The 26037-nt window shown below is 43.3% G+C and overlaps 1 protein-coding gene across 5 annotated transcripts in view; it reads left to right on the forward strand.

Moving 5' to 3' along the window:
* Positions 1 to 26037, forward strand: part of wipi1 (WD repeat domain, phosphoinositide interacting 1) — a 76577-nt gene that overhangs the window by 25944 nt on the left and 24596 nt on the right. For 2 of the 5 annotated variants that reach the window (XM_069930052.1, XM_069930050.1), the window contains exons 1-7: positions 5054 to 5282; positions 6492 to 6661; positions 12450 to 12546; positions 14997 to 15094; positions 18549 to 18641; positions 22609 to 22679; positions 24836 to 24943. In XM_069930052.1, the coding sequence (XP_069786153.1) occupies positions 5054 to 5282; positions 6492 to 6661; positions 12450 to 12546; positions 14997 to 15094; positions 18549 to 18641; positions 22609 to 22679; positions 24836 to 24943 (866 nt within the window). Of the gene's footprint in view, positions 1 to 5053; positions 5283 to 6491; positions 6662 to 12449; positions 12547 to 14996; positions 15095 to 18548; positions 18642 to 22608; positions 22680 to 24835; positions 24944 to 26037 lie in introns of those variants that run through there. The other 3 variants (XM_069930054.1, XM_069930055.1, XM_069930053.1) reach the window with 2 other exon arrangements.

Consider the following 26037-nt stretch of genomic DNA (forward strand, 5'->3'; position numbering starts at 1 on the left):
TGATTGTTGTCAGGTCAATGGTGTTCTCCGGTCCTCCGTGCAAAACATGCAGACACACAATCAGACATCACACATATACAGACATTGTTTCATGACTGAGAATCTCAGATGGCTAGTGTGAGCAGTTCCTTTGGTCATTCAGCATTCTCACTGCCCGTGAGAAGAAGCTCTTCCTCAGCCTGGTGGTGCTGGCTCTGATCCTCCTGTTTCCCTTTCCCGATGGGAACAGCTGAAAGATGCTGTATGTGGGTGGAAGGGGTTCTCAATGATTTTACATGCCCTCTTCAGACAACGATCCCAGTAGATCATGTTGATGGGGGTAGGATGACTCCAGTGATAGTGTTTTACATGGGGCTATATTGGTATAGGTCATAGAGCAAAGTGATTGTGGAAGATCCCAACAAAATAGGAAATATCACATGCCAATCCATTCATACCAGAATCTCTGTTGGGGATGGGTTTGGGCTGGTTCTTGCAGAGGCTAGGCTAAGCCAAGCAAAGTTTAGAGTGCAGAGAAGTTTTATTCACTCACTTGGCCCTTTCAAACTGCCATGTAAAATGTGGTTAACCAAGTAATTTGCCCAGTTAGTGCCCCAGTTACACGGCAGTTAGAAAGGGTCAACCTTGTTGGAATCCAACCAGGTCCCTGATCTACCTCAGAGATAGGGAACCCAGTTAAAGTTGCCTAGTTCACGTCCACGGGTGATTTGAAAACGAAAGTGGCCAACCCGCTTATTCCGGTGATGTCAGCACTTGTGTGCTTGCGTCACCAGGCAGCCAGCATCCGAACAGTGCTTCGGCGAGTATGTGACGTGACATTGCGGGGGCAGGATCCCCCTTAAATCGCCGTGTAGACAATTTAATGGATAGATCCCCCCTGCAATTTAAAAGGTGCTTCCAGCACGTTTGCCCCAGTAATCGCTCCTGTTTAAAGAGGCTACTGACTTAAGGAGCCTACTGGTGACCACTCTTTTTGCTCAATTTCCCCCTCACAGCCACTTTTGTGTTCCTCTCCTGTGCACTGTTTTTGTTCATTTCTTTTTCAGGTTGCAAGCAGTTCTCAGGACCAACACCCTGTTACAACTGCTGTTTAAGATCATGCCTCTCTTTACATTTAATCTGAACATGAGCAGGTGGCCACTGCTCCCAAGATGCTCTCAGGACATTTTCAATTTGGCTTGTATTAGAAATCTGTCCTTTCTTATTTACAGACAACTAGAAAATTATTTTGAACTCGCCTGAAGTTTCTTTTCTTTATCCTTAACATTCCAACTCTCTCAACTTCCGTATCTAATGCTTTATTTTGCCAACTGTTAATTATTTTTGTAAAATTATATCCCTCCCCGCCCCCCCCCCTTCTCATGGTACCTTGTGTCTGAAGTGCACCAATCATGTTAACCCATATGAGTGAGATCACACTTTTGCACACTGAGACTGGCCAAGACCTCTTTGCATTTCCAGGGACCCCATCTAATTCTATATTGGTTTTAATTCTGTTTGGATATTTCTGATTTCTATTCTTTTAGCAGCTACCCTTTGGCGTTCCTGGCACATTCACTTGCATTCCCTAGAGCTTGTAAGTCTTCCCTGAGGCTGTGCTTGGCATCTGCCCAGCTGCAGGTTTAAATCCGATAAGCAATTGGTGCTTTGGGGATGGGGAGTTTGGTGCTCTTGGGGATCAGGAGGATATTGGGGGATGGAAGAGAGACTCTGCAGAGTGTTGGGGATCAGGGATGAGGAGATCAAGAAATGTGGTGAAATTGTGACTGGCAAAGAGTCTGAAGTTGAGTGATCATGGAGGGTTAATAGAGCGAGGCCCAATAATGTAGGTCAGTAATCCAAATTATTCTAAATCCTTTTGGCGTATTGCATAAAGAATGGTGTACTTCTGGACAACCCTGATGCAGAAATAGTGCCAGGGCCTTGAGGGCGGTTGACAGCAAGATTTTCCCACTTAAGGTTTCTGAGTTATGTAAAACACCAGTGAAATTTTAAGCTGAATTTTAGCTGGTCCACATTAGGGGTAAAGGATTTAAACAGTAAAATGCTATCAATATTCAATAGGTCATGGTGAAACTCTGGAAAGACAAACAAAGTTAGAGTAGAAGTCCTAAAATCCGGAATCTTCAGGGATTGGGTCAATCCAGATTTTCCGGATTCTTGGGCAGTTTTGAAGGGTGGGAGGAAACCAGAGCATCTGGCAGACATAGGGAGAACGTACAAACTCCTTACAGACAGCGTGGGAATCGAACCCCGGTCTTAATCATTGGTGTTGTAATTGTGTTATGCTAACCGTGCCATTCTGGAGAACGGGTGAATTTTGGTAGTTTATTAATGAAACATTTTTTCATATTAAATACAAAGTACAAAAAAACCCAAATAAATATTTATTTGTTCATTTCCATGAATCTATGATTGCTTACGCATGAACACACACACTGAAGCCTGCTTAAATTTTAAAAGTTTGAGATGTGTGGATTCTTGGGTGGTCCAGATTTCTGGCATCTGGGTTTTTGGACTTTTACTGTGCATTTTAGGTTGATGGCCTTTGGTCTGAACTGGAGGCATGAAAAATGTCATGTCAGTTCTAGAAGAGAATCTACTGTGCTGGAGGCCTGTACACTATTTATTCTTCAACCAAATTCACTGAAGGATGGTCTGCAGTTCTCTTACTGCAGTTTGAATGATTGTACTTATTCACACATTTCACTGTGAAGCAACAATATCCACAGTCAAGTACATCTTCATTGCTGCAGTCACTGTGGTTGGAGGAACTCGGCCAGTCTTGCAGCATCCATAGGAGGTAAAGATGTATTACTGACGTTTCGGGCCTGAGCCCTTCATGGAATAAGGGCACCCACATACCACCTTTAAGTACTGTAATCCTTCACTAATCACAGAGCACCTATGGCATAGGGATTATGGTACTTAAGGTGGTATGTGAGTGGAAAGGAAGAAGTTTGAAAACCACAGGTAAGTAATCCAAGATGCAGAAATAGTGGGTTATTGTTAAATTATATCACCCCCTGGTCAGCTGCCTTGGTCACATTCTCAGTGTGGAAAGGTGGGCGGGAGTGGTGGGGGGTGGGGAAAGAGATTCTGGTGCCCTGCTAAGCCGGTCTGCTGATCCTCCAGAGCCCGCAACCCCTAGTGGTTTGTGACATTGATGTCTGCAATGGATGGGAGGTCGGAGCCTGCAATGGATCTGGCTTTGCTGCCTTCTGCAGTCCTGCACAGATTAATTCCCAAACCAGACTGTGATGCCACCGTTCAGTTTGTGTGATGGCTGAGCTGTATTCACAACCCTCTGCAGCCTTGGGCAGAGCAGTTCACACATCATGCGGGGATGCTCCTGCAGAAGCTAATAAAGGAAGTAGGTAACATAAAATCAAGCTTCTGAGAAATAGAGGTGCTGATGCATTTTCTAGGCCATAACATTGATGTGCGCAGACCGGAAGAAGTCGCTGGAGGTATTTATGTCTATCAAGAGCACTGTTCCCTCGAAGCTATGCATGTGCAAGCACACACGTTTTGCAACCCGTGCACAAAAGAAATTAATGAGCGCACAAAAGGTTAGTTACCTAAATAATGTAGTAATTAATAATTATACTTATTGAAAATAATCTCTTAGCTAACTGTTTTTTAACTAGTTGATTCGATTTTCAAATACCACATTTTCACATCACTAATTTATGTCACCTCACCTGTTTTGGTTTGTACAGCTGCAGCCATGTTTGGCAGACAGCATTTATATCGTAAAGTTTATGAACTCCATTTTTTTTTCCAATCATTTTCATGGTTTCAGCTAGTGGAGTTGTCCTCGTGAACCGGTGTGGACTCGAAAGGCCAACATGACCTGTTTCCGCTCCAGAAATGGTTATATGGTTATAAGATCTGTTTCAAATTCTGTAGATAGCTTACTGTATTGAAAAAAAAAGATTCACTGTGTCGCATTCAAAAGAAGTGAAGGGAAAAAGAACTGCAAGTTTATTTGAAGTTGAATGGCTTAACGAAATAGGAGAAACGGCTACACCGAAAGGTCATGAATGTTACAGCTGCGAGAAATATTTATGTATGATTTGGAAAGTGGAGTTATCTGTTTGTATTGTCGTAATAGGAAAGTTGCTGGAGAATTTGCTAGTGGAAAGAAGTGGATGATACTTGACTTTTTGAAGCGTCATTTGGAAAGTAAATCACATTTGGACGGTGTACAAAACTTCAGACAACAAAGCCCATCATTACCCATTGCAGGAATGCTGTACATGTGTGAGAGTTCAGATGAGCAAGAGCGAAATCGATCAAACCCAGAGGATGTCAAAGTTATTATCGACAGCGTGTCACTAGCTGTTAAAATGTATAGCTCTTTACATTCAATTCAACACATTAATGAATAAATGAAAAAGTATGTTCAACTCCCAGACAGCTGGCAAATCAAAAATTATGTGTTTGAATTTCTGGAGACTATCAACTATTCGTTCAGAAAGACATGTTTGAAGAAATAGCATCAGTTGATTTTTCACACATTATTCTGTGCAGTTTTATGTCAAATATTTTGTAAACATACATAAACCGTGCTATGTGTGAAGATTTTCCCATTAAGCATCTGGATAGTTTGTCAATTAGCTTTAGAATTGAATGAATTTTGATTTAACCATTTTCAGCAACTTTCATAATAAACTGAATTGTTGAGTGTTATTTTTATTAATTTATTTAGACATTGTATCTCATAAAATAAGAAATACTCATTGATGTTTTATTTAATGAAAGAACAAACTGAACAAAGTACTTCAAATTATAGAATAAAATCTAAACTAAATACTTTACTTTGTAGAATGCAATCATATGTGCATTATATTAAAACACGTCAATACAGTTTTATTAGCCACGCGAGAAAGGCTATGCCAAAATTATCTTAAAACGATTTCAAGTTTGCATTCAGTGAGCGTGTACGTTTGCCAGAGGAAAAAAATTTGCACGACTTAAGATTTTTGCACACACTGATGACTAAAAATTAAAGGGAGCATTGATCGAGAGTGTCCTAAAATTTGTACAGATGAGTGGTGGAAGTGTACTGACCAGCTGCATCACAGTCTGGTCTGGGGACACCAATACCCCTGAGAATAAAGCCCTCCAAAGGGTAGTGGACGCAGCCCTGGACATCACTGGCAAAAACCTCCCCGCTATCGAGAACGTCTACAGGGAACGCTGCCGTCAGAGGGCAGCAGCAATCATCAAGGATCCACACCACCCAGCACATGCTCTGTTCCCACTGCTGCCATCAGGTAGGTGCCACAAGATTCACACCACCAGGTTCAGGAACAGCTGCGACCCCTCCACCATCAGACTCCTCAACAAATTCAATCAGAGGCCAATTTAAGGACCCTTACTTGTGCACGTTATTGATTTTTTTTAAAAAATCCTCTCTATTGCACAGACAGTTTTGGGGAACTTTTAGTTTGACCTCCCCAACTGCTCTTGTAAGGAGTTTATCCTCAACACTATCCATTTTAAATTAAAAGGTAGCGTGATCTCCCGGAGTCATCACTTGTAATGGCACTGATTTACCACAGCTTACAAACAAATAAAGAATACACTCACTCATTTCTTTCAGCACACCGTGAGGTCAACTTTCTTTTATTATTCACTAGACACAATGTTCACTTAGATTCAACTCCCCAAACACCACCCAGCTAAACTCCTCCGACCTTCTTATTGGCTCACTGCCTCATGGGTGATCCTGACACACTCACTCTTCTCCTCTTGATGAAGGTCAGAACGTGACCACGACAGTTTACATTCGTTATCTGTTTACGGTTCTTTGTTTATATGTATACAGTGTGTACAGTTTTTTAAAAAAACCAATAAGTGGTCATTCTGCCTTAGCCGTAGAAGAAAAAATCTCAAGGTTGTATGTGATATCATGTATGTACTCTGACAGTAAATCTGAATGTCTGTCTGAAAGAAACTATGCAAAACACATCCTTTGCTTCGCTAGCGTGCTGTCGTTGGGTGCGAATTCTATACTCTGCAGATTGAATATCTGAACACCAGTCCATGAGGGAATTCATGTCACATCACTGTTAATCGCGAGAGGATGGCTATTTATTCTAGTTACCTGGAGTTTTCTCTGTAGTCAAATTTGCGTGTACATTTTCTCTAAGCATGAGGCTCAGTACAGCTCATGCGAAAGCATTGTGGGGAAGGACCACAGTCTAGAGCCCTTCCATTGCCATGCATTGAAGGGATGAGACTCAAGCAACAGAGGGGAGTAATGACAAAATGTCACAGTGTTGATAATGGTGTAAATAGAAATAAATGCAAGAATGTACAGCGATGGAAATGTATGGATATGAAACTAAGGGTGGGAAGAGACTTTGAACGGTTTTCCTTTTGTAAGTAATTTATTGTGATAAAGTCTATTTTTGGTATTTAAATAAAAAAACAATTGTTTATCTCTCCTACCCTCTCTCCACTCCTTTCTACCAATGCAGCGGACACGCCCGATGTATACATTGTGGAGCGGCTGTTTTCCAGCAGTCTTGTGGTCATTGTCAGCCTTACAACACCACGGAGGATGAATGTCTATCATTTCAAGAAAGGGACAGAGATTTGCAATTACAGCTATTCCAATACCATCCGCACCATTAGGCTCAACCGACAGGTAAAAAAAGGGTTGGGGTTAAAATAGCCACAGTACTGTTTCTGACAGCACAGTAAGGTTTATGAACAGAAGGAAGGGTCAGGTTTTTTTTTACCGTGCAGCAAAAATTTTAAAATTTAGACCTACGGTACGGTGACATTCCCTTCCAGCTCTCGAGCCCATGCCGCCCATTTACACCCAATTAACCTACAACCCAGAACATTTTGAAGGGTGGGTGGAATGCGAAGCACCCACACACAGACATGGAGAACATACAAACTCCTTACAGTGCAGGATTTGAAACCCGGTCGCTGCATTGTAACCGCGTTGCGTTAACTGCTATATGCTCACCGTGCCACCAATAATAAGTAAAGAATTATTCATGTTACTAAATATTGATATATATACCTGCTATTTAATATATTTGCAACTGAAATAAATTTGATAAAAGGGTCACTTCTTCAATCATCTGTTATAGGTTTTGCTAATTTTCCACTGTAGCTGACATAAGCTTGGAGGGATCCAGAATGGCACTGAAGTAAATTAGTGTAAATGGACTTCGACAAAGTGCCGATTTCTGTGCTGTATCTCTGTGGTTGCGATAATTGCAGTGTTTACCTGAGGTTTCTGCTAATCTTTCAGTGAGATGAACCACAAAATTAATTTTCACATCTAAGCAGCTTTTTGTCCCAATCTATCCTAAACTAGTTAATAGGAATGCTAAACAAAATTTGACCCCAGGCACATCAACATGTATTTGGCAAATGACCAAAAGCTGGGTCAAGAGTGGTAGATTTTAAGAAGAAATTAAGATTGGGGGAGGTTAATAGGTGGCAGCTGAAGCATTGGCAATCTCTGAAGAAGAATGAGTAATTAAAATAAAGGAGGAGTTAAAGGGAGGAGGATATCTTCTCACTCCGGGAGGGTGTGGTACCCACCTGTTTCAAACAGAGTGGAGTATCCTCCCTTAATGACTATCGAACAGTTTGGAATCATATAACCATATAATCATACGATGAAGTGTTTTAAAAGGCTGGTGTTGCTCCTGTCTGAGTGGTAAAATGGATCCGTTCCAATCCACCTACCGTAGCAACAGGAAGCCAACTCACTGGTTATATACCTGGACTGCAAAGATGCATTCATCAGGATGCTCTTTATGGACTACAGTTCGGCATTTAACGCCACTATCCCCTCAAAACTGATTAGCTAACTCTAAGACCTGGGACTCAACACCCCCCTGTGTGATTGGATTCTGGATTTTCTCACCTCCAGATCATAATCAGTGAGAATTGATAAGAACATCTCCACAATCTTCATCAGTCGCGGGGCACCACAGACTCTTAGCCCCCTGCTCGACCCACTTTACACCTAAGACTGTGTGACTCGGTACGACAATAAATTTGCCGACAATACCATGGTAAGTGGGTTGTATAAAAAAAAGGCAATAGGTCAGCAAATGAGGGAAATTGAAAACTTGACTGAATGGTGCAATTTCAACTTTGTGTGCAGGTGGTCCACTTCATTAAATTTTTTCCAGATTCCCTGTGGTACTGACATAACAAAAACTCAGGAGCCACTAATATCAATGGGGTGGAACACTTATTTTGAAATCAATTGCACAGAATTCCTGTGTCCATTAAGGCTCACAAATGTGGCAGGAGACTCAGACCAAAGCAAGCCTTAACCAACGACCTGACGGGATTCTATTGAATACATCTTCTCCCTTGCAAATAGGCCCTCATTTAAGCTGTGTATGTATTTCACTCTCAGAAATCTCTTAATATTTTCAAGGCTCCAGTTATAGATCTAGTATGACCAATCTTTCAATTCATTTGGAACCAAGGTAACATGTCTGAGTTCCTGAACCCACTTCCAGATCTTTACCTCTGATCAGTTCTCAGACATATGTTCCCACTGACAATACTCAATACTGCCAACACCTCTCCCTCCCTCGTTCTATCTCCTCCCTCTCTATCTCCTCCCTCTCTCTCTGCAAAATGTGAATCCTCATGTCTCCTGATCTAACAGGACCCCTTTCCACACTTTGTGAACCTACTTTAAATGTATGCACTCCACCCCCCCAAGTCCTGATGCTAGATTCAATCCCCTCCCTTTCTCCACTTTAATCCCAAAAATATGTGTTGACTGGGTTGTCGGGCATGACCAGAAGGTAGGTTTTATCATGGACCTTCCAACAAAATGAAGAAAATGTGAAGCAAGTTTTAAGTTAAAAGTAATTGAGGTGGGCAAGGAATCTACCAGCTGTATTGCTGCAAGGATATTTGACATGTGAGAAAATGGTAAGAGAGTGGAGAAAGAATCCTTTACAAAATGCATGCTGTATCACGTGATGTGCTGTGTGACTTTTGTGATCAAAGCATGGGATAAAGTGAGAGGCTGTAATAAAAAAAAATCTTTCAAGAAGTGCGGTATCTCTAGTGCAATGGATGGTGCGGAGGATGATTTATTGTGGGACACTGACGACAAAGCAGAAGCCGACTCAGATTCAGACTGGGACCCATAAGATGACAGTGTAAAGAGTGAGACTCTGGATGCACTTGCTGAGTTCTTTGCCTGATTTTGAAGGATTTTGTATGTGTTTTTTTTTACAATAAAAATGTCTTTCTAATACATGTACACAATCCTTTATCCGGAACCCTTGGGGGAGAGTGTGTTCCGAATTTTGGAAAGCCAGATTTAAGCCCACCCGAATTCTGCTGCCATATCCACCCCCACCACCTTCCAGTCGCCCTGCCATCTCCCCCCACCCCCCCCCCTTGCCCGCCTGACTCATGTTGCTGGTCTCCCCCCTGACTCGTGCTGCCTGTCTCCCTCCCTCGCCCGCCCGACTCATACTGCCGCCTCTCTCCCCACTTGCCAGATTTTGGAGCTTTCTGGATCTTAGATTTCCAGATAAAGGATAGTGTACCTGTACACTTAAAATTTGTTGTACAGTGGGGTCTGAGTGGGTTGTGGAACCAGTGGTATTTTGAGTAGAATTTTAAGGTCACATTTTTGTATCTGGCCTATAAGACGACCCCTGTTTTTGGTGTTTTGGGTTTTTCAAGGGTCATCTTGAACACCTAAATATATAGTATATGCATATTGTGTAATGATAAGCGTAAGTGTAATTTTCAAGAAGTTGCAAAACAGGCGCCTGCCTGCTTTTTGCTTGAAGAAGGGATCAGGACCCCATAATATATCTTTGCCTTCTATGGACGCTGAGAGAGCAGCTGAGTTCCTTCAGCATTTACTGTGTTTTTACTTTAGAAATAATGAAACCTAGCCCCTCAAAGAGACTCAAGTGCTATACTGAGAATTATTATCCCTCTTTCGCAAATGAGGCTGCTTAACAAGATGAGAGCCCATGGGATTACAGGAAAGATACTAGCATGGGCAGAACATTGGGTGATTGGCAGAATAATAGAGAATGGGAAATAAAAGGATCCTCTTCAATAGCGGGATCTTCCAGTGACAACCCATTTCAATTCCCTGTCCCATGTCTGTCCATTGTCTCATGCACTGCCAGACGGAGGCCACCTGCAAATTGGAGAAATGACTCCTCATCTTCTGTCTGGGTACCCTCCAACCAGATGGCATTTACATTAGCCCACCCTCTCTCCTCTATCCCTATTTTTCCTTTACTGTTGCTCTCTCTCTCTCTCTCTCCCCCACTTTCATTTTTCCAGCTCTGCATTCATAAAGCCACCACCTCCCCCAATAAACTCTCGCCTTTCATCTCCTATCCTCCTGTCTATGTCCAATTATCACCCTTTGTCTGTTGGTCTGTGCTCCTTCCCCTGCACTTTTATTTCTTATCCTCAGCCTTTTTATTCAGGTACCTGCCTACTTTTTACTCGAACCTTGAAGAAGGGCTCATTCCTGAAATGTTGGTGATCTAACTTTACTTCCTGTGGACGTTGCGAGACCTGCTGAGTTCCTGTAGCATTCTGGTTGGCTACCAATTACCACTGGTGTCTGCAGGAGTCAGTCTTGGGGCCACTTCTCATGTTGTTGTTGTTTGGCAAATTGTTGGAGTCAATTGTGAGGTTATGGAGTACAAGAGAGGCCAAAATCAGCATGGTTACCATGCTGAGGGAAAACCTTACCTGACTGCAATTTTTTTTTAGGAAACCACAAGCAGGCTAGACAAGGGATATGCAGTGGATGTTGCATATTTGGACTTTCAAAAGGCCTGTGATAAGGTGCTTCTCAAAAGGAGCGCAATTGAATTAAAGGAAAGATACTTCAGGAGTAGAGCATTGGTGTAAAGTCATGCACTTTAGTAGCAGGAATAAAAGGGCAGACTTTCGTTTGGATGGGGAGAAAATGGACCATACCACTTTACATCCCTTATGCCATAGCTGCTTTGTGGTTAGTAAGCTATTACTTAAGAGTGGGGAAAAATGGTTGAGAACCACTGCCATAGAGGTTAACCTCCAGGTTGAGTCAGTGGCATTCATATCTAGAGGAATAGGATATAAGAGTTTATAAGGTATTATTGGGCCTCACTTGGAGTATGGGGTACGGTTTGGGTTCCTTATTTAAGAAAGGATGTGTTGCCATTGGAGAGGGATCAAAAAAGATTCATAAGAATGATTCTTGGAATGAAGACAATTAGCACATGAGGAACTCTTGATGGTTCTTGAACCAGAAGAATGAGGGGGATCTGGTAGAAACATTTTGAATGTTGAAAGGCCTGAACTGAGTAGATGTGGTAAAGTTGTTTCTTGATGGTTCTTGAACCGGAAGAATGAGGGGGATCTGGTAGAAACATTTTGAATGTTGAAAGGCCTGAACTGAGTAGATGTGGTAAAGTTGTTTCCCAGGGTAGGACAAGAGGGCACAGGTTCAGGATTGAAGGGCACCCATTTAAAACAGAGGTGAACCTCTGGAATTTGCTACCCCAGGTGGTTGTAAAAGCCAAGTTGTTGGGTGTATTTAAGGCAGAGATCATAGGTATCTGAATAGTCAGGGTATCAAAAGTTATGGAGAGAAAGCAGGGTTGGGGCTGTCAGGAAAAGGAACAAATCATGATGGAATGGCGGGGCAGCCTTTCTCAGGCCGAATGGCCTACTTCTGCTCCTAAATCTTATGGTCTGTGGACTATTAAGCCATTACTTTTTATTTAATAGTTAAATTCTTATCCTTGTTTAATCCTTTCCTAGGAGGTCTAGGTTTCTTGGCTGACATTCAGGTGAAATCCTGAGGGGATACTTTGTTGTTGGAGGTGTCATTTTTGCTTGAACTGTTCAGTTTTGACTCCATCTGGTCTCTTAGGAGGAGAAAGGAATCCAATGGCAATATGTGACTAAGAGCCTTCTTATCCTGTCCAACATTCACCATTGCAGTGCACAAGATTAGCATTTTCCAGTACTCCAAAAGTAACCACACTTCGAACATAATTTATTGCCTGAGGACAACTTTGGGACCTTCAGAGGCTGTGTAAAATGCAAAATAAAGCTTTGTCTTGTTTATTTCATTACTCCAAATTCTCAAGGGTATCTCAGTATTCCATTAATGTCAAGTCACCAAGTAATATCAGTACAGGTAATTGATTGTTTGTCAATCTGACTGGTCATGCAGCCCAATCAGTGTTTATTATGCATAAGCATCTTGAACCGGGATGGATGCAAAAGACTGTGGAAAGTACTGTAAAGTAGCTGAATGCTGTGTGGAGATTCACAGGATTGGCCATCTTGTTTTAAAGTACATTCCAGCTCAGACCACAATTCAGTACTTAAACGGTAGTTACTCATTGAGGTAAGGAATTATCTGAACCCTTGTATTGTGCATTTTCACTCCATAGAGGCTGATAGTTTGCTTGGAAGAGGCCATTTATATTCATAACATCAAGGACTTAAAACTGTTGAAAATCATTCAAGATATACCACCAAACCGCACAGGTGGGTAAAAATCAAACTAACTGTAGCTTTTAAGAGTTAATGTTGCCCTGAAGTTTCTTAGTGTTACTCCAGTCGCTTTTTTGTGGAAAACACAATTAAAAACTATATCTCAAGAAAGATGACACAATCATTTCATGCTCTTTTAGTTATTTTCAATGGCAGTCGCAGCTGTTATTTCCAACAGCGAGATATAATCAGTCATTTCAATGCTTTTACTTTAGATATTATCCTCAAAAGAAGTCAGAATGTGCAGAAACTTCCAGGACACAGCCTGGGCCAAATATTATGCGATATGTTGAAATCACACTAATTTCCAACAGCAGTTGTACTCAAATCAGGTTCTGCACGCGCCTGAGGAACAATGTGTTAATTTAGAAAGCTTAAAATAATCTTTTTCTGTAAAAGTAACATATTATCCCTGTATCCTGAAAATGTAAGGTTAATTTTGATTTTATTTTTTTCATCCTTGATATGCTATCAATAACTTCAAAAGGCTGGAAGTTACCAGATGACATAAGATAATGTGCACTCATGTTGCTGGCCCGATTCCAGGTTTGCACTGAGGGAGGGACTTGGGTTGAACCGCCTTTATTAGGGAAGTCCAAGGGGAGGAATCACAGGGTTAGGGTTAGTCAGCAAGGAGCCAGTCCAGCCATACACACAGAGATAGTCTTCTTCTTTGGCTTGGCTTCGCGGACGAAGATTTATGGAGGGGTTAAAAGTCCACGTCAGCTGCAGGCTCGTTTGTGGCTGACAAGTCCGATGCGGGACAGGCAGACACGGTTGCAGCGGCTGCAGGGGAAAATTGGTTGGTTGGGGTTGGGTGTTGGGTTTTTCCTCCTTTGCCTTTTGTCAGTGAGGTGGGTACAAATGGAACAAATAGCATGACCATCATCACAATCTTCCTATCAGGTTCTATAGTTGGGGTCTCCAAAATGGTCATTATTGACCCCCAGGGGTTAAAAGGTCCATCTAGGGGGGTTGATAACACTGGGAGGGGATTCAATATCGCAGTTAGGGGGGGGGTCGATTTAAAATAATGCCTTCCCCACCCGCCTGGTCCAGCTCAGCTGCTACCACGCTGGGGTGGGAGGCTTACCTGCCATGAACCTTCGTGCACTGGTAACACGCTTCCCCTTCATAAGGAAGAAAGGAGGAGATGGAGGAATTTTTTACAGTACAGTAACAGGCCCTTTCGTCCTATGAGCCTGTGCCGCCCAATTAACCTACAACCCCGGTACATTTTGTCAGATGGGAGAAAACCGGTGCACTTGGAGAAAATCCACACAGACACTGGGACAATGTACAAACTCCTTCCAGACAGCGCAGGATTCCACCCCTGGTCGCTGGCGCTGTAACAGTGTTGCACTAACTATGCCACCCTAAGTGAGGGAGAAGAGAGAAAGGCAATGAAAATAAAGGAGAAGAGTGGACGATAGGAGAGAGGGAGGGAATGAGAGAAGATAGAAAGCGGCAAGGGGGACGGAGAGCAAGGATGAAATATCAGTGATATAAAACCTTTGTAGGTATGAATTCAAGAGAAATTTTGTTTACTGACTTAACTTATGGTAGCAGGAGCAGCTCAGAGGACATTCCAGGCATGCACTGAAGGTTGACCACCTCACTGAGTTAATACAACCAAGGATGCTGCCATGAACAAATCTGATTTGCCTATTATGTCAAAATGCTAGAAACCCAGTTTGGCCAATCTTATAATTCATCTCATTACTTTGTTTTTATAATGTGGTTTTTCTGTGAATTTTAAAGCCAGAGCACGGTGGTGACTTGTGATTTCTAGATAGCAAGCAAAATTAAGAGATTTTGCACGGTGACAATAACACATGAAAGCCATAAAAATATTAAACCTGAAATTGCTCTATTTGGATGCCGTAAAAAGATTCATTTGGACTATTTGACAATGCACATTGTTATTCAAGGCAGCACTAACCACAAATGAATACCAACATAGATTACCAAGTTATTTCTCCCATTGTGACTTCTGTGATCTCGTCGAACAAAGTTTAGCTGGCGTGTTGCCTGCAATCGATAACTGGTTACTTCAGACGTAATTATTGGATTGAACCTGCATTCTATCAAGGTTTGCTGTAATTGTTGCAAATTCTTTTCACTCACATCTCACTCCAACTGCAGGACTAATCATTCCACATCCAAAATCCTCTTTAACTGTTTTTTTTAAAAATTGTGCTGTTATCTGTGTTAACCTAGTTACTACAGCATTAAATTTTCGCTCTGTAATTCCAAATTATCTATTCATCTCAACCAGTACAATTTAGAGGCCATGTTTGAAGAATTTTAGATGAGGTAGGTGTGGTCCAATGTAGTTCCTATTGCTTTGCATTTCATTTTGTATTTCACTGTGAGTGCATGACAACAGTGTACCATCATCCTAATCGAACATTCTAACATCTAGTCTTGTCTACTCTACCCAGGTCTTTGTGCATTTTCCATCAATCATTCCAACTCGTACTTGGCATATCCTGGCAATGCCACAATAGGAGAGATGGTGATTTATGATGCAAATAACCTGGTGAGTTTTTATTTAAGTCACATACAGCGGTGGTTTTCACTTTATATGACCCTGTGCAGATCGTCCAGCTGAGCAAGATTCTCGTGTTCGTTCTTTTGTGTTCAAAACTTTCCAATCCCAAGGCTTGCCCCTATCCAGCTGCCACTTCTTTCTCAATAATTGCTGACAATTCTCTCTTTTCTCTTTGGCTTGGCTTCGCGGACGAAGATTTATAGAGGGGGTAAATGTCCACGTCAGCTGCAGGCTCATTTGTGGCTGACAAGTCCGATGCGGGACAGGCAGACACGGTTGCAGCGGTTGCAGGGGAAAATTGGTTGGTTGGGGTTGGGTGTTGGGTTTTTCCTCCTTTGCCTTTTGTCAGTGAGGTGGGCTCTGCGGTCTTCTTCAAAGGAGGTTGCTGCCCGCCAAACTGTGAGGCGCCAAGATGCACGGTTTGAGTGGTTCATTCTCTTCACAATTAGTCACCACGTGTCATGTGACAAGACCTTAGCTCCAGAATTTCTTTCTTAAATTTCCCACTGTCTTCTGAAAAGCTGTCGAGTTGCCCATATTTTAGTAATCTATCCTAATTTGTGGAACTGAAGCATGAAAGACTGCAGAAATCATGATTGATGTTAAAACACGATGCTGGAGAAACTCAGCAGGTCAAACCCCACTGGAGTTTGTGGCGGAGGCAACGGGAGCTCTGGTGGGCGGGTGGCCAGGACCCAGGCTAGATTTTGCCATTGTGACTTGCTGAGTTTCTCTAGTATTGTGTTTTTACCCTCAAAGCAAAGCTCGACGATGCAACCCGCCTCACGGACCCGTACCCTGAAACCCTCTGGGATCAGTTGAAGACTACCATACTGCAATCCACTGAAGAGGTACTGGGCTTCTCCTCCAGGAAAAACAAGGACTGGTTTGACGAAAACAGCCAGGAAATCCAGGAGCTGCTGGCAAAGAAGCGAGCTGCCCACCAGGCTCACCTTACAAAGCCGTCCTGTCCAGAGAAGAAACAAGCCTTCCGTCGCGCATGCAGCCATCTTCAGCGCAAACTCCGGGAGATCCAAAATGAGTGGTGGACTAGCCTCGCCAAACGAACCCAGCTCAGCGCGGACATTGGCGACTTCAGGGGTTTCTACGAGGCTCTAAAGGCTGTGTACGGCCCCTCACCCCAAGTCCAAAGCCCGCTGCGCAGCTCAGACGGCAAAGTCCTCCTCAGCGACAAGATCTCCATCCTCAACCGATGGTCAGAACACTTCCAATCTCTTTTCAGTGCCAACTGCTCAGTCCAAGATTCCGCCCTGCTCCAGCTCCCTCAACAGCCCCTAAGGCTAGAGCTGGATGAGGTTCCCACCCTGGATGAGACATATAAGGCAATCGAACAACTGAAAAGTGGCAAAGCAGCAGGTATGGATGGAATCCCCCCAGAAGTCTGGAAGGCTGGCGGCAAAACTCTGCATGCCAAACTGCATGAGTTTTTCAAGCTTTGTTGGGACCAAGGTAAACTGCCTCAGGATCTTCGTCATGCCACCATCATCACCCTGTACAAAAACAAAGGCGAGAAATCAGACTGCTCAAACTACAGGGGAATCACGTTGCTCTCCATTGCAGGCAAAATCTTCGCTAGGATTCTACTAAATAGAATAATACCTAGTGTCGCCGAGAATATTCTCCCAGAATCACAGTGCGGCTTTCGCGCAAACAGAGGAACCACTGACATGGTCTTTGCCCTCAGACAGCTCCAAGAAAAGTGCAGAGAACAAAACAAAGGACTCTACATCACCTTTGTTGACCTCACCAAAGCCTTCGACACCGTGAGCAGGAAAGGGCTTTGGCAAATACTAGAGCGCATCGGATGTCCCCCAAAGTTCCTCAACATGATTATCCAACTGCACGAAAACCAACAAGGTCGGGTCAGATACAGCAATGAGCTCTCTGAACCCTTCTCCATTAACAATGGCGTGAAGCAAGGCTGTGTTCTCGCACCAACCCTCTTTTCAATCTTCTTCAGCATGATGCTGAACCAAGCCATGAAAGACCCCAACAATGAAGACGCTGTTTACATCCGGTACCGCACGGATGGCAGTCTCTTCAATGTGAGGCGCCTGCAAGCTCACACCAAGACACAAGAGAAACTTGTCCGTGAACTACTCTTTGCAGATGATGCCGCTTTAGTTGCCCATTCAGAGCCAGCTCTTCAGCGCTTGACGTCCTGCTTTGCGGAAACTGCCAAAATGTTTGGCCTGGAAGTCAGCCTGAAGAAAACTGAGGTCCTCCATCAGCCAGCTCCCCACCATGACTACCAGCCCCCCCACATCTCCATCGGGCACACAAAACTCAAAACGGTCAACCAGTTTACCTATCTCGGCTGCACCATTTCATCAGATGCAAGGATCGACAATGAGATAGACAACAGACTCGCCAAGGCAAATAGCGCCTTTGGAAGACTACACAAAAGAGTCTGGAAAAACAACCAACTGAAAAACCTCACAAAGATAAGCGTATACAGAGCCGTTGTCATACCCACACTCCTGTTCGGCTCCGAATCATGGGTCCTCTACCGGCACCACCTACGGCTCCTAGAACGCTTCCACCAGCGTTGTCTCCGCTCCATCCTCAACATCCATTGGAGCGCTTACACCCCTAACGTCGAAGTACTCGAGATGGCAGAGGTCGACAGCATCGAGTCCACGCTGCTGAAGATCCAGCTGCGCTGGATGGGTCACGTCTCCAGAATGGAGGACCATCGCCTTCCCAAGATCGTGTTATATGGCGAGCTCTCCACTGGCCACCGTGACAGAGGTGCACCAAAGAAAAGGTACAAGGACTGCCTAAAGAAATCTCTTGGTGCCTGCCACATTGACCACCGCCAGTGGGCTGATAACGCCTCAAACCGTGCATCTTGGCGCCTCACAGTTTGGCGGGCAGCAACCTCCTTTGAAGAAGACCGCAGAGCCCACCTCACTGACAAAAGGCAAAGGAGGAAAAACCCAACCCCAACCAACAAATTTTCCCTTGCAACCGCTGCAATCGTGTCTGCCTGTCCCGCATCGGACTGGTCAGCCACAAACGAGCCTGCAGCTGACGTGGACTTTTTACCCCCTCCATAAATCTTCGTCCGCGAAGCCAAGCCAAAGAAAGATGTTTCAGGGTCAGAATTTATTTGACCCCTCAAGGGCATTTTGCTATGGTAAAGGCACCATATAATTCCCTTGGGAAGAGTATTAGAATTGTTAGAATAATTATCCCATAAATGCAAGTAAATAATTACAGTAATTGTTTTATGTATCTTGAGAGACTGACAGATATATTTTAACATTCTTATAAAAACAAATTTGAATCCGTAAACTTCATTGAATAAGTTCTCTGTTTATGATGCATTGCAATCCAAGCCATTTTGATTAGTTGGTTGCAGATTTTTGTTGAGATTGTATTGCATGCCCTCTTTTAAATATATATTTTCTCCCATCAGCATAGTGTTTCTGTAATCCCTGCACACGATGGTCCACTGGCTGCCCTAACCTTCAACTTCACAGGTTCAAAACTGGCAAGTGCCTCAGAAAAGGTATCCCTAACACTTCACCATTTCCTTCTGACATTCTTATTGCATATGATTTTTCACTTTTCTTTTAATGGAATGTAGTTGTTTAATATGCTTCAATGACCCTTTGGTGATAGTTGTGGTGTGCCCTGACAAATCAGACTATTAGAGGACAGGGTTCATTACTGCCCAGTAAACCATGAGTTTTGTACCAGGTTTGAGCTCATGATCTTTTCCTCAACTGACTAAAAGCAAATTTATCCTTTTAGTGACTTGAGTCTGGCAGGAGAGTGAGTGAAATGTTGAAACCCCCCCCCCGTAACCAACCCGTGAGCAAATGTGAATCCCTCTCTCAGGAAACTTTTATTTCCCCTCAGCAAAAGCCTACAGGTGATTGTGGGGGAAATTCACAGAAAAAAAAATACATGGATGATTTTTCTGAAGGGGTGTGGAGAGAGTGCATGTGTATTTTTATTTATTTGTCTTTTTGGATCTGGGCATTCATGGGACACCCATCAGTTAATGTCCCAGAGAAGGTGGTGGCGAGCTTAATTCTTGAACTATTGTTAATCTTGTGATGTAATTAGACCCTCAGTGCTGTTGGAAGTAGCAACAATGTAGAACCAGCAAAATGTTCCTGACTTGATAGGCTGGAACATATCACCAGTTATCTGGAAGGAGAACATGCAGATTGTGTGTTCCCACATGGTTTCACCCTTGTTCTCCATGGTGATAGAGGTCTCGGGTTTTACAGCTGGTGTCAAATTAAACCTTTTTCAAAAGGTTTGCTTCCTGAAAGAAACTGGGGATTATGATAGACAACTTCAAGTTAAACACAAAGATAATTTTAGATTTGCTGTATCACGGAGGATGGAAAAACATTAAATGAACTTTTGTTCATTTGTGTTAGTTCAACTGACCTAAAAATGTTTTGCCGCTGACTTCCATCTGTACTCAGCATCTGATGCCTCTCGTGTCAGTGTCCAACAATAGTCGGCCAGCACTGATGAATTCCAGTTGCCCCTGATGCTGCTTTTCCATGGTCACAATGTCCCGGTGAAACCTTCCACGACGTTCATCACTGACTGCACCAAGATCAGCAGGGAAGACATCCAAATGAGAATGCAGAATAAACTTTGTGGACTTAAAATTTGACTGGCAATCACAAAAATAGGTTATATCTAAACAAAAATGATAAGGTGATTTTCGTGATCAGCAGCCCAAAATTCATAAACTACACCCAAATGTGTTTAGGAAGCAAAATCTTATTGTCCAGTATTACCCAAAGCGCAGCATCACTGTGGGGTAGCAGACTTGCAGTCGAGAGTTCCAGAGATGTGGTTCAATCCTGACCTCCCGGGCTGTCTATGCAGAGGTTAGCACGTTCTCCCTGTGATCCATTGCTTTTCTCCACCAGCTTCTGTTTCCACCCACATCCCAAAGACATGCAGGTTGGTAGGTTAATTAGAATCTGTGGGGTATTAATTAGAATCTGTGGGGTATTATATTTAATGTGGGGAGAATGAAATAGGATGAGTGTAGGATTAAAATAAATGGATGTTTAATGATTGTTGTGGATGGTGGGTGTAAAGGCCTGTATGTTGTGACTCATTCTCTCTGTAACTGCAGTGCATTTTATAGATGCTGTACCCTGCATCCACTGAGTACCAATGGTGTCGGGAATGAGTGTGAGGATAATGGATGAGGTGCCAAGCTAGCGAGCTGCTACGTCCTAGATGGTGTGAGGTTGGTAGAAAGTTGTTGGGAGCTCCATTCATCTGGGCAAATGTCCATCACACACTTAATTTGTGCATTTTCGATGATGGAAAGGATTTGGGGTGTCAGGAAGTGAGTCACAAGACACCCAGCCATCGACCCATTCTCCTGGCCAGAGTATTTATTTGTGTGAAAAAGTGGTTGAATCTTCTGTAAATTTCCATTACTGGACAGCACATGTCAGTAAGTGGTAGAAAATATAACAAATCCTTTTTACGTGGAGAGTAGTATCAACATAGGTAGCCACAAATCAACCAGTTGCTCATGTAATTTAGTTTTCTGAAGGAGTCAGCCATTCAGAACAGAGAAGGGCAAGAGGGCAGTGAATCTGTGGAATTTCCGAGCCCAAGAAGACAGTTATTGATATTTATACTGAATATATTCAATAGATGTTAAGGCAATCAGGGGACAAATGGTGAAAGCAGAAAGGGCTGCTGAGGTGAATGGTCGGACCATAAGACATAGGAGCAGAAATAAGCTACTCAGCACATCGAGTCTGCCCCGCCATTCAATCATGAACTGATCCATTTTCCCCCTCAGCCCGGCCTTATCCCCATAACCTTTGATACCCTGACTAAACAAGAACCTATCCATCTCTGCCTTAAATACACCCAATGACCTGGCCACAGATTTACCACCCTCTGGCTGAAGAAATTCCTGCACATCTCTGTTCCAAGTGGACGGCCTTTAATCCTGAAGTTGAGCCCTCTTGTCCTCGACTCTTTCACCATGGGGAAAATAGTTTCTACATCTACTCTGCCCACGCTTTCTAAAATTCAAAGTGTTTTAATGAGATCCCCCCCCCTCATTCTCCTAAATTTCAACTAATACAGGCTGAGAGCTGTCAAATGCTCCTCATATGATAACCCTTTCATTCCTGGAGTCATCCTAAGCCCCTTTCAGATAGGGCAAAAGTCCAAATGCAAAGGTGAGAACCTCCGCCAAAATGCATACCCACGTACCTCTCTGAATGTGAGGAGGCGGTCTCCGAGCCGCATAATCCAACCCCTCTCAGAGAGGGATAATCAGCCAATCGATCTGAATGTACAGTCGCACTAACCTGCTGTTTAGGGGTGGGCTGATGATGCAGTAAGCCCATGACCCATCTCCCCTCTCATCCCTCTCAGGGCAGTGGGGCAGTGGGAGCCTGCGGAGCAGTCGGGGCAGCCGGAGCTATCAAGGACCGGCCTCTGGTGGGCTGAGGCAGCCACACAGTGCCGCTTCGGCCTTCGGGGCCTCTCTCTGCAGTTCCAGCTGCCTAGGGAATTATGGGTAGGGAAGACGGCCATTGCTCTGCGGCGTTTTTATTACAGGTGGCTCTGAGGCACCAGTTGCCCCGCCTCTTTCGGATCCGGAGGTGTTATGAGGTGCCTCTGGATATGAATGGGATACTGGAGCATCCTTTTAGGGCTGCTGTCTGAAAGGTAAGTTCTTAGTTTTCCATCTGCTCCTGTAGCTGGCCTCAAGGCGGAGGTCTGACATAAAATGGACATAAAGTGAACTTCTTGAACCCTCTCCAACGTCAGCATATCCTTTCTAAAATGATGAGCCCAAAATTGCTCAAAATACTCCAAATGAGGTTAGCATTGATCTCACTGAATGAAAAGTAGTCACAAAGCTTCTGCTTTTTTTAGTAAATGATGATATGTCTGAAGCTCCTTTCTCACTTGAATCCCAGTAAATCGGCTGTTCAGTGTCCCGTGATAGGAATGGGAGTTTGGCCTTTCATGCTAGACTGTTCCTAACTGGGCCACTGAACACTTTCAAACTTGCAAAGGTTTGGTCTGTTCTACCTTTAATAGGAAGTGCCTGCAATGCCATTGCCAGTTTCACACTTGCCTGATCTTAACGCTGACGTCTGCAGATGCCGGGGATTGTACTAAAGGTTGATGCCAGCAATCCCCGGCTTGAGATGATGTCATCTGACGCCAGTGTTGAGCAGATTTTGCTTTCACACTTGCCGTTCAATTCCTGGGATCACTGGCAAACGGTCATTGGTTCATGACACAAATGGCTGATTCGTGAACAGTTAATTCCACTTGTCAGAAACTAAGATTACAACAAAATTGCAATTACGTTGGTGGGTTTGGAGAGAAATTGCTGTTGGAGATTTGCATTCTTTGACTGAAGTGTTCCTGAATGAGATCATTGATTTATATTCTTTCTGAAGCCATAAATTCCAAAGATTAGTTTACTCTCTCTGAATGTCCTGCAGGGTACAGTTATTCGTGTTTTTTCCATTCCCGAGGGACAGAAGCTCTACGAATTCAGAAGAGGAGTGAAAAGGTAATGTGTCTACAGACCCAAATTTAGCTGGACTCATGTGAATTTTGTCCCACTCATACATTCTGCCTCAATGTCTGTGAGCTTCAATCCCTTGACCATGCAGCAAGCACCCAGCGACACTGGGCTTGTGACATCACTGCTCTGAGCTAGCCATGAAAGATGCACATAATAAGCCATCAGGAGGTTACCCATCCCTGAGTGGTGCTTCTTTGGGTGGTGGGGTGAGGAAAAGTGATCTAATTTTTTTTTTTAATTTATACATACAGCACAGTGACAAGCCATTTCGTCTCACAAGCCCGTGCCATCCAATTGACCCCCAGTGCACTTTGAAAGGTGGGAGGAAACTGGAACCCCCCCCCCCAGGGAAAACCCACACAGACATGGGGAGAACGTACAAACTTCTTGCAGACAGCAAACCCCATTCCCGATCGCTGGCGATGTAACAGTGTTGCGCTAACCACGCCGCCCTGTTTCCATCAAACTCCCGGGGGAGGAGCCACCGCTTTGGAATGACCATGATCCTCCCTTCCATCACTTCAGGGAACAGCCTGTAGGGTAATGAGAATGTAAAGCATCTACAGTCATTATGGCTCTGCAAAACAATTTTGCTCTTTTTGCACAAATTCTTCTCGCTTTTGCAGTGTGAATTTCATGCTGAGGAAAAAGGGTGGGTGGGGGGGGGGGGTCTTGATATCAGTCCAATCCCATGTCAGATTCTGGACAAGAAGGATAAAATTGCCTGCAGTAAATAGCATCAAGCTCCTTCTTGGCTCAGAGTACTTATCCATTCAGGAATTGTTCCTTGTAAACTACGGAACCAAAGGATTTGATTCCCTGTCTGGGTAAATCAACCAATCTCAGCTGAAGGTAACAACAGTTGTCTTCAGCATCCTGAGGACATTGTCAATTTTTGGGGCTTCTTATTTTATACGTGACACTGAAAGAAGCCACTCTGCCCACTGAGTTGATGCTGACTTCCTGGAGAACTTTGTCTCTGTGTTGCTCTGTAAATTATTCTTGCTCAGATGAACTTCTTCAATTCCTTTTAATTTATTTTTGCATTAACTGGTCAGCTAGTTGCCAATTCACCTACTAGCATATCTCTAGCATCGAGAAGGAAAGGAGCTCCCGAGGAAACACAGGGTCAGGGTGAACGAATTTAAGTATTTTGAGTCACTATCTCGGAGAATCTTCCCTGGAACCAACACTAATGGGATTATGAAGAAAGCACATCAGCACTTCTACTTCCTCAGAAGTTTGCAGTGGTTTGGCATGGGATCGGAAAAACTAGCAAATTTCTACAGATAAGTGGTGGAAAGTATGCTGACCGGCTACATTACAGTCTGGCTGAGTTTAAAGCCCAGCCAAGGTCATCATGGGTAAAACCCTCCTGACCATTAAGAACATCTACAGAATGCACTGCTGTAAGAGAGCATTATCAACAAACTCAATCGAGGACTCATTTAAGGACTCTTATTTAGCACTTTTTTTTTTGTCTTTTGGCTTTGCACAGTCAGATTGTTTACATTTCTTTTTTTGTGTGTGTGTACATTGTCTACAGTTTTTTTGCACTGCCAATAAGTGGTAATTTTGCCTTACCCACAGGATAAAGAACCTCAAGGTCCTATGTGGGTACTCTGACAATAAATCTGAAATCAGGATTGAACCCAGGGTCAGGATTGAACCTGGACCACTGGAGCTGTGGGGCAGCAACACTAATTGCTGCTCCATCATGCGGCCAATGTCTGATTGGTGACTGGTGATGTACCACACAGTTAAAACGAGAAGAACAAATTCGGGTTCACACACAAGGTCATCAGTGACTTTGAGGTTTCATCAATCATAATTATTGATGTTTCTGGGTCTTGCCAACCTTCACCTGCTGAAGAAAACCAGCAATCTCTGCCAGACACAACCATTACTTCTGACCTAATGTAATATGGGGTCTGGAGTAAGTGGGCAAAGCCGGAATTTCAATTATCGTCTCTTCAGAGGGATATTTGTAAAAGATTTTTCTTTTGAATGCAGCTTATTTTTGTCTGTGCCTGTGAGTGAAGGGCAGGATAGAGTGAGGGTAAGAGTAAATAATTTAATTGACGGCAAATTCCTTGCCTTTATCCTTGATATATGTCATTTTTTTTCTCTCTCTGCAATAGGTATGTAAATATTGGCTCACTGGCTTTCAGTAAGGACTCCCAGTTCCTGTCAGCATCAAGTAATACAGAAACTATTCACATCTTCAAACTTGAACAGCCCAGCCAAAGGTAAAGTAGTTGTTCAGTCATAACCCACTAAAACTGGAATAGATATTCAGACATTCAAGTTATTTTTCAGACAGGGAGGGCTATGAATATTCTGCTAAAGCTGTTATTCTTCCGGCAAAGTCTGCACTGTATAAGGTCAGATATTTTCCACTTGACTTACTCATTCCTTTGTCATCTTGTTTATGCCACGGCTGGAGATTTGAGTAACAGTTCCCATCTCACAACCTTTGTACAAGATCATTTCTATCAGATTACATAAATATTCTGTCTGGCCAATTTTAATCAAGAAAATGCTACCATATGTATTCAGGGAATTAATATGACGTTATTTTAATTGGAATATTAAATTAAAATGAACCTTTGCCAATTCCATCTTAAGTCTGAGTTATTCTGCTTTGAGTATATAAATGTGAAAAATGGTTTAATTGTACTATGTTTATGCTCTTTTAATGATTTTAATGATGATGAAGATGAGATCAATCTGATCAACAAGCCTTCAAAAGATGATCACCTTTATCAGTGATTGTTCCCTTTCCATGGCTGTTGATCCAGTGATGTTTCTGTAGGTGATGTTCACTACCCTCTGGGAAAAGCAGTGCTCCTCAATGTACTACCTTTGAATCCTGAGGCCATGTCCCCTAGTTGTAGTCTCCCACACCAATGGAAACATCTACCTACCTATATTTTATCTATGCCTTTCATAATTTTATATTTTTCTATAAGATTCCCTCTCATTCTTCTAAATTCCAGCGAGTATTGTCCCAGACTACAATCTCTCCTCATAGGCTAAACCCCTCATCTCTGGAATCAATCTAGTGAACCTCCTCCACATGGCCTCCAAAGCCAGTATACCCTTCCTCGAGTAAGGTGACCAGCAGTACTCCAGATGCGGCCTCAATAGTACATTGTACAGTTGCAGCATAACCTCCCTGCTCCCAAACTCAATCCCTCTAGCAACGAAGGTCAACATTCCATTTACCTTCCTGGTAGCTGGCTGCACCTGCAAACCAACCTTTTTTGATTCATGTACCAGCACTCCCAAGTCCTTCTGCACAGCACGTGGCAATTGCTTGCCATTTAAATAATAATCTGAT

Source organism: Narcine bancroftii, chromosome 3 (genome assembly GCF_036971445.1).
Source record: "Narcine bancroftii isolate sNarBan1 chromosome 3, sNarBan1.hap1, whole genome shotgun sequence".
Classification (NCBI taxonomy): Eukaryota; Metazoa; Chordata; class Chondrichthyes; order Torpediniformes; family Narcinidae; genus Narcine; species Narcine bancroftii.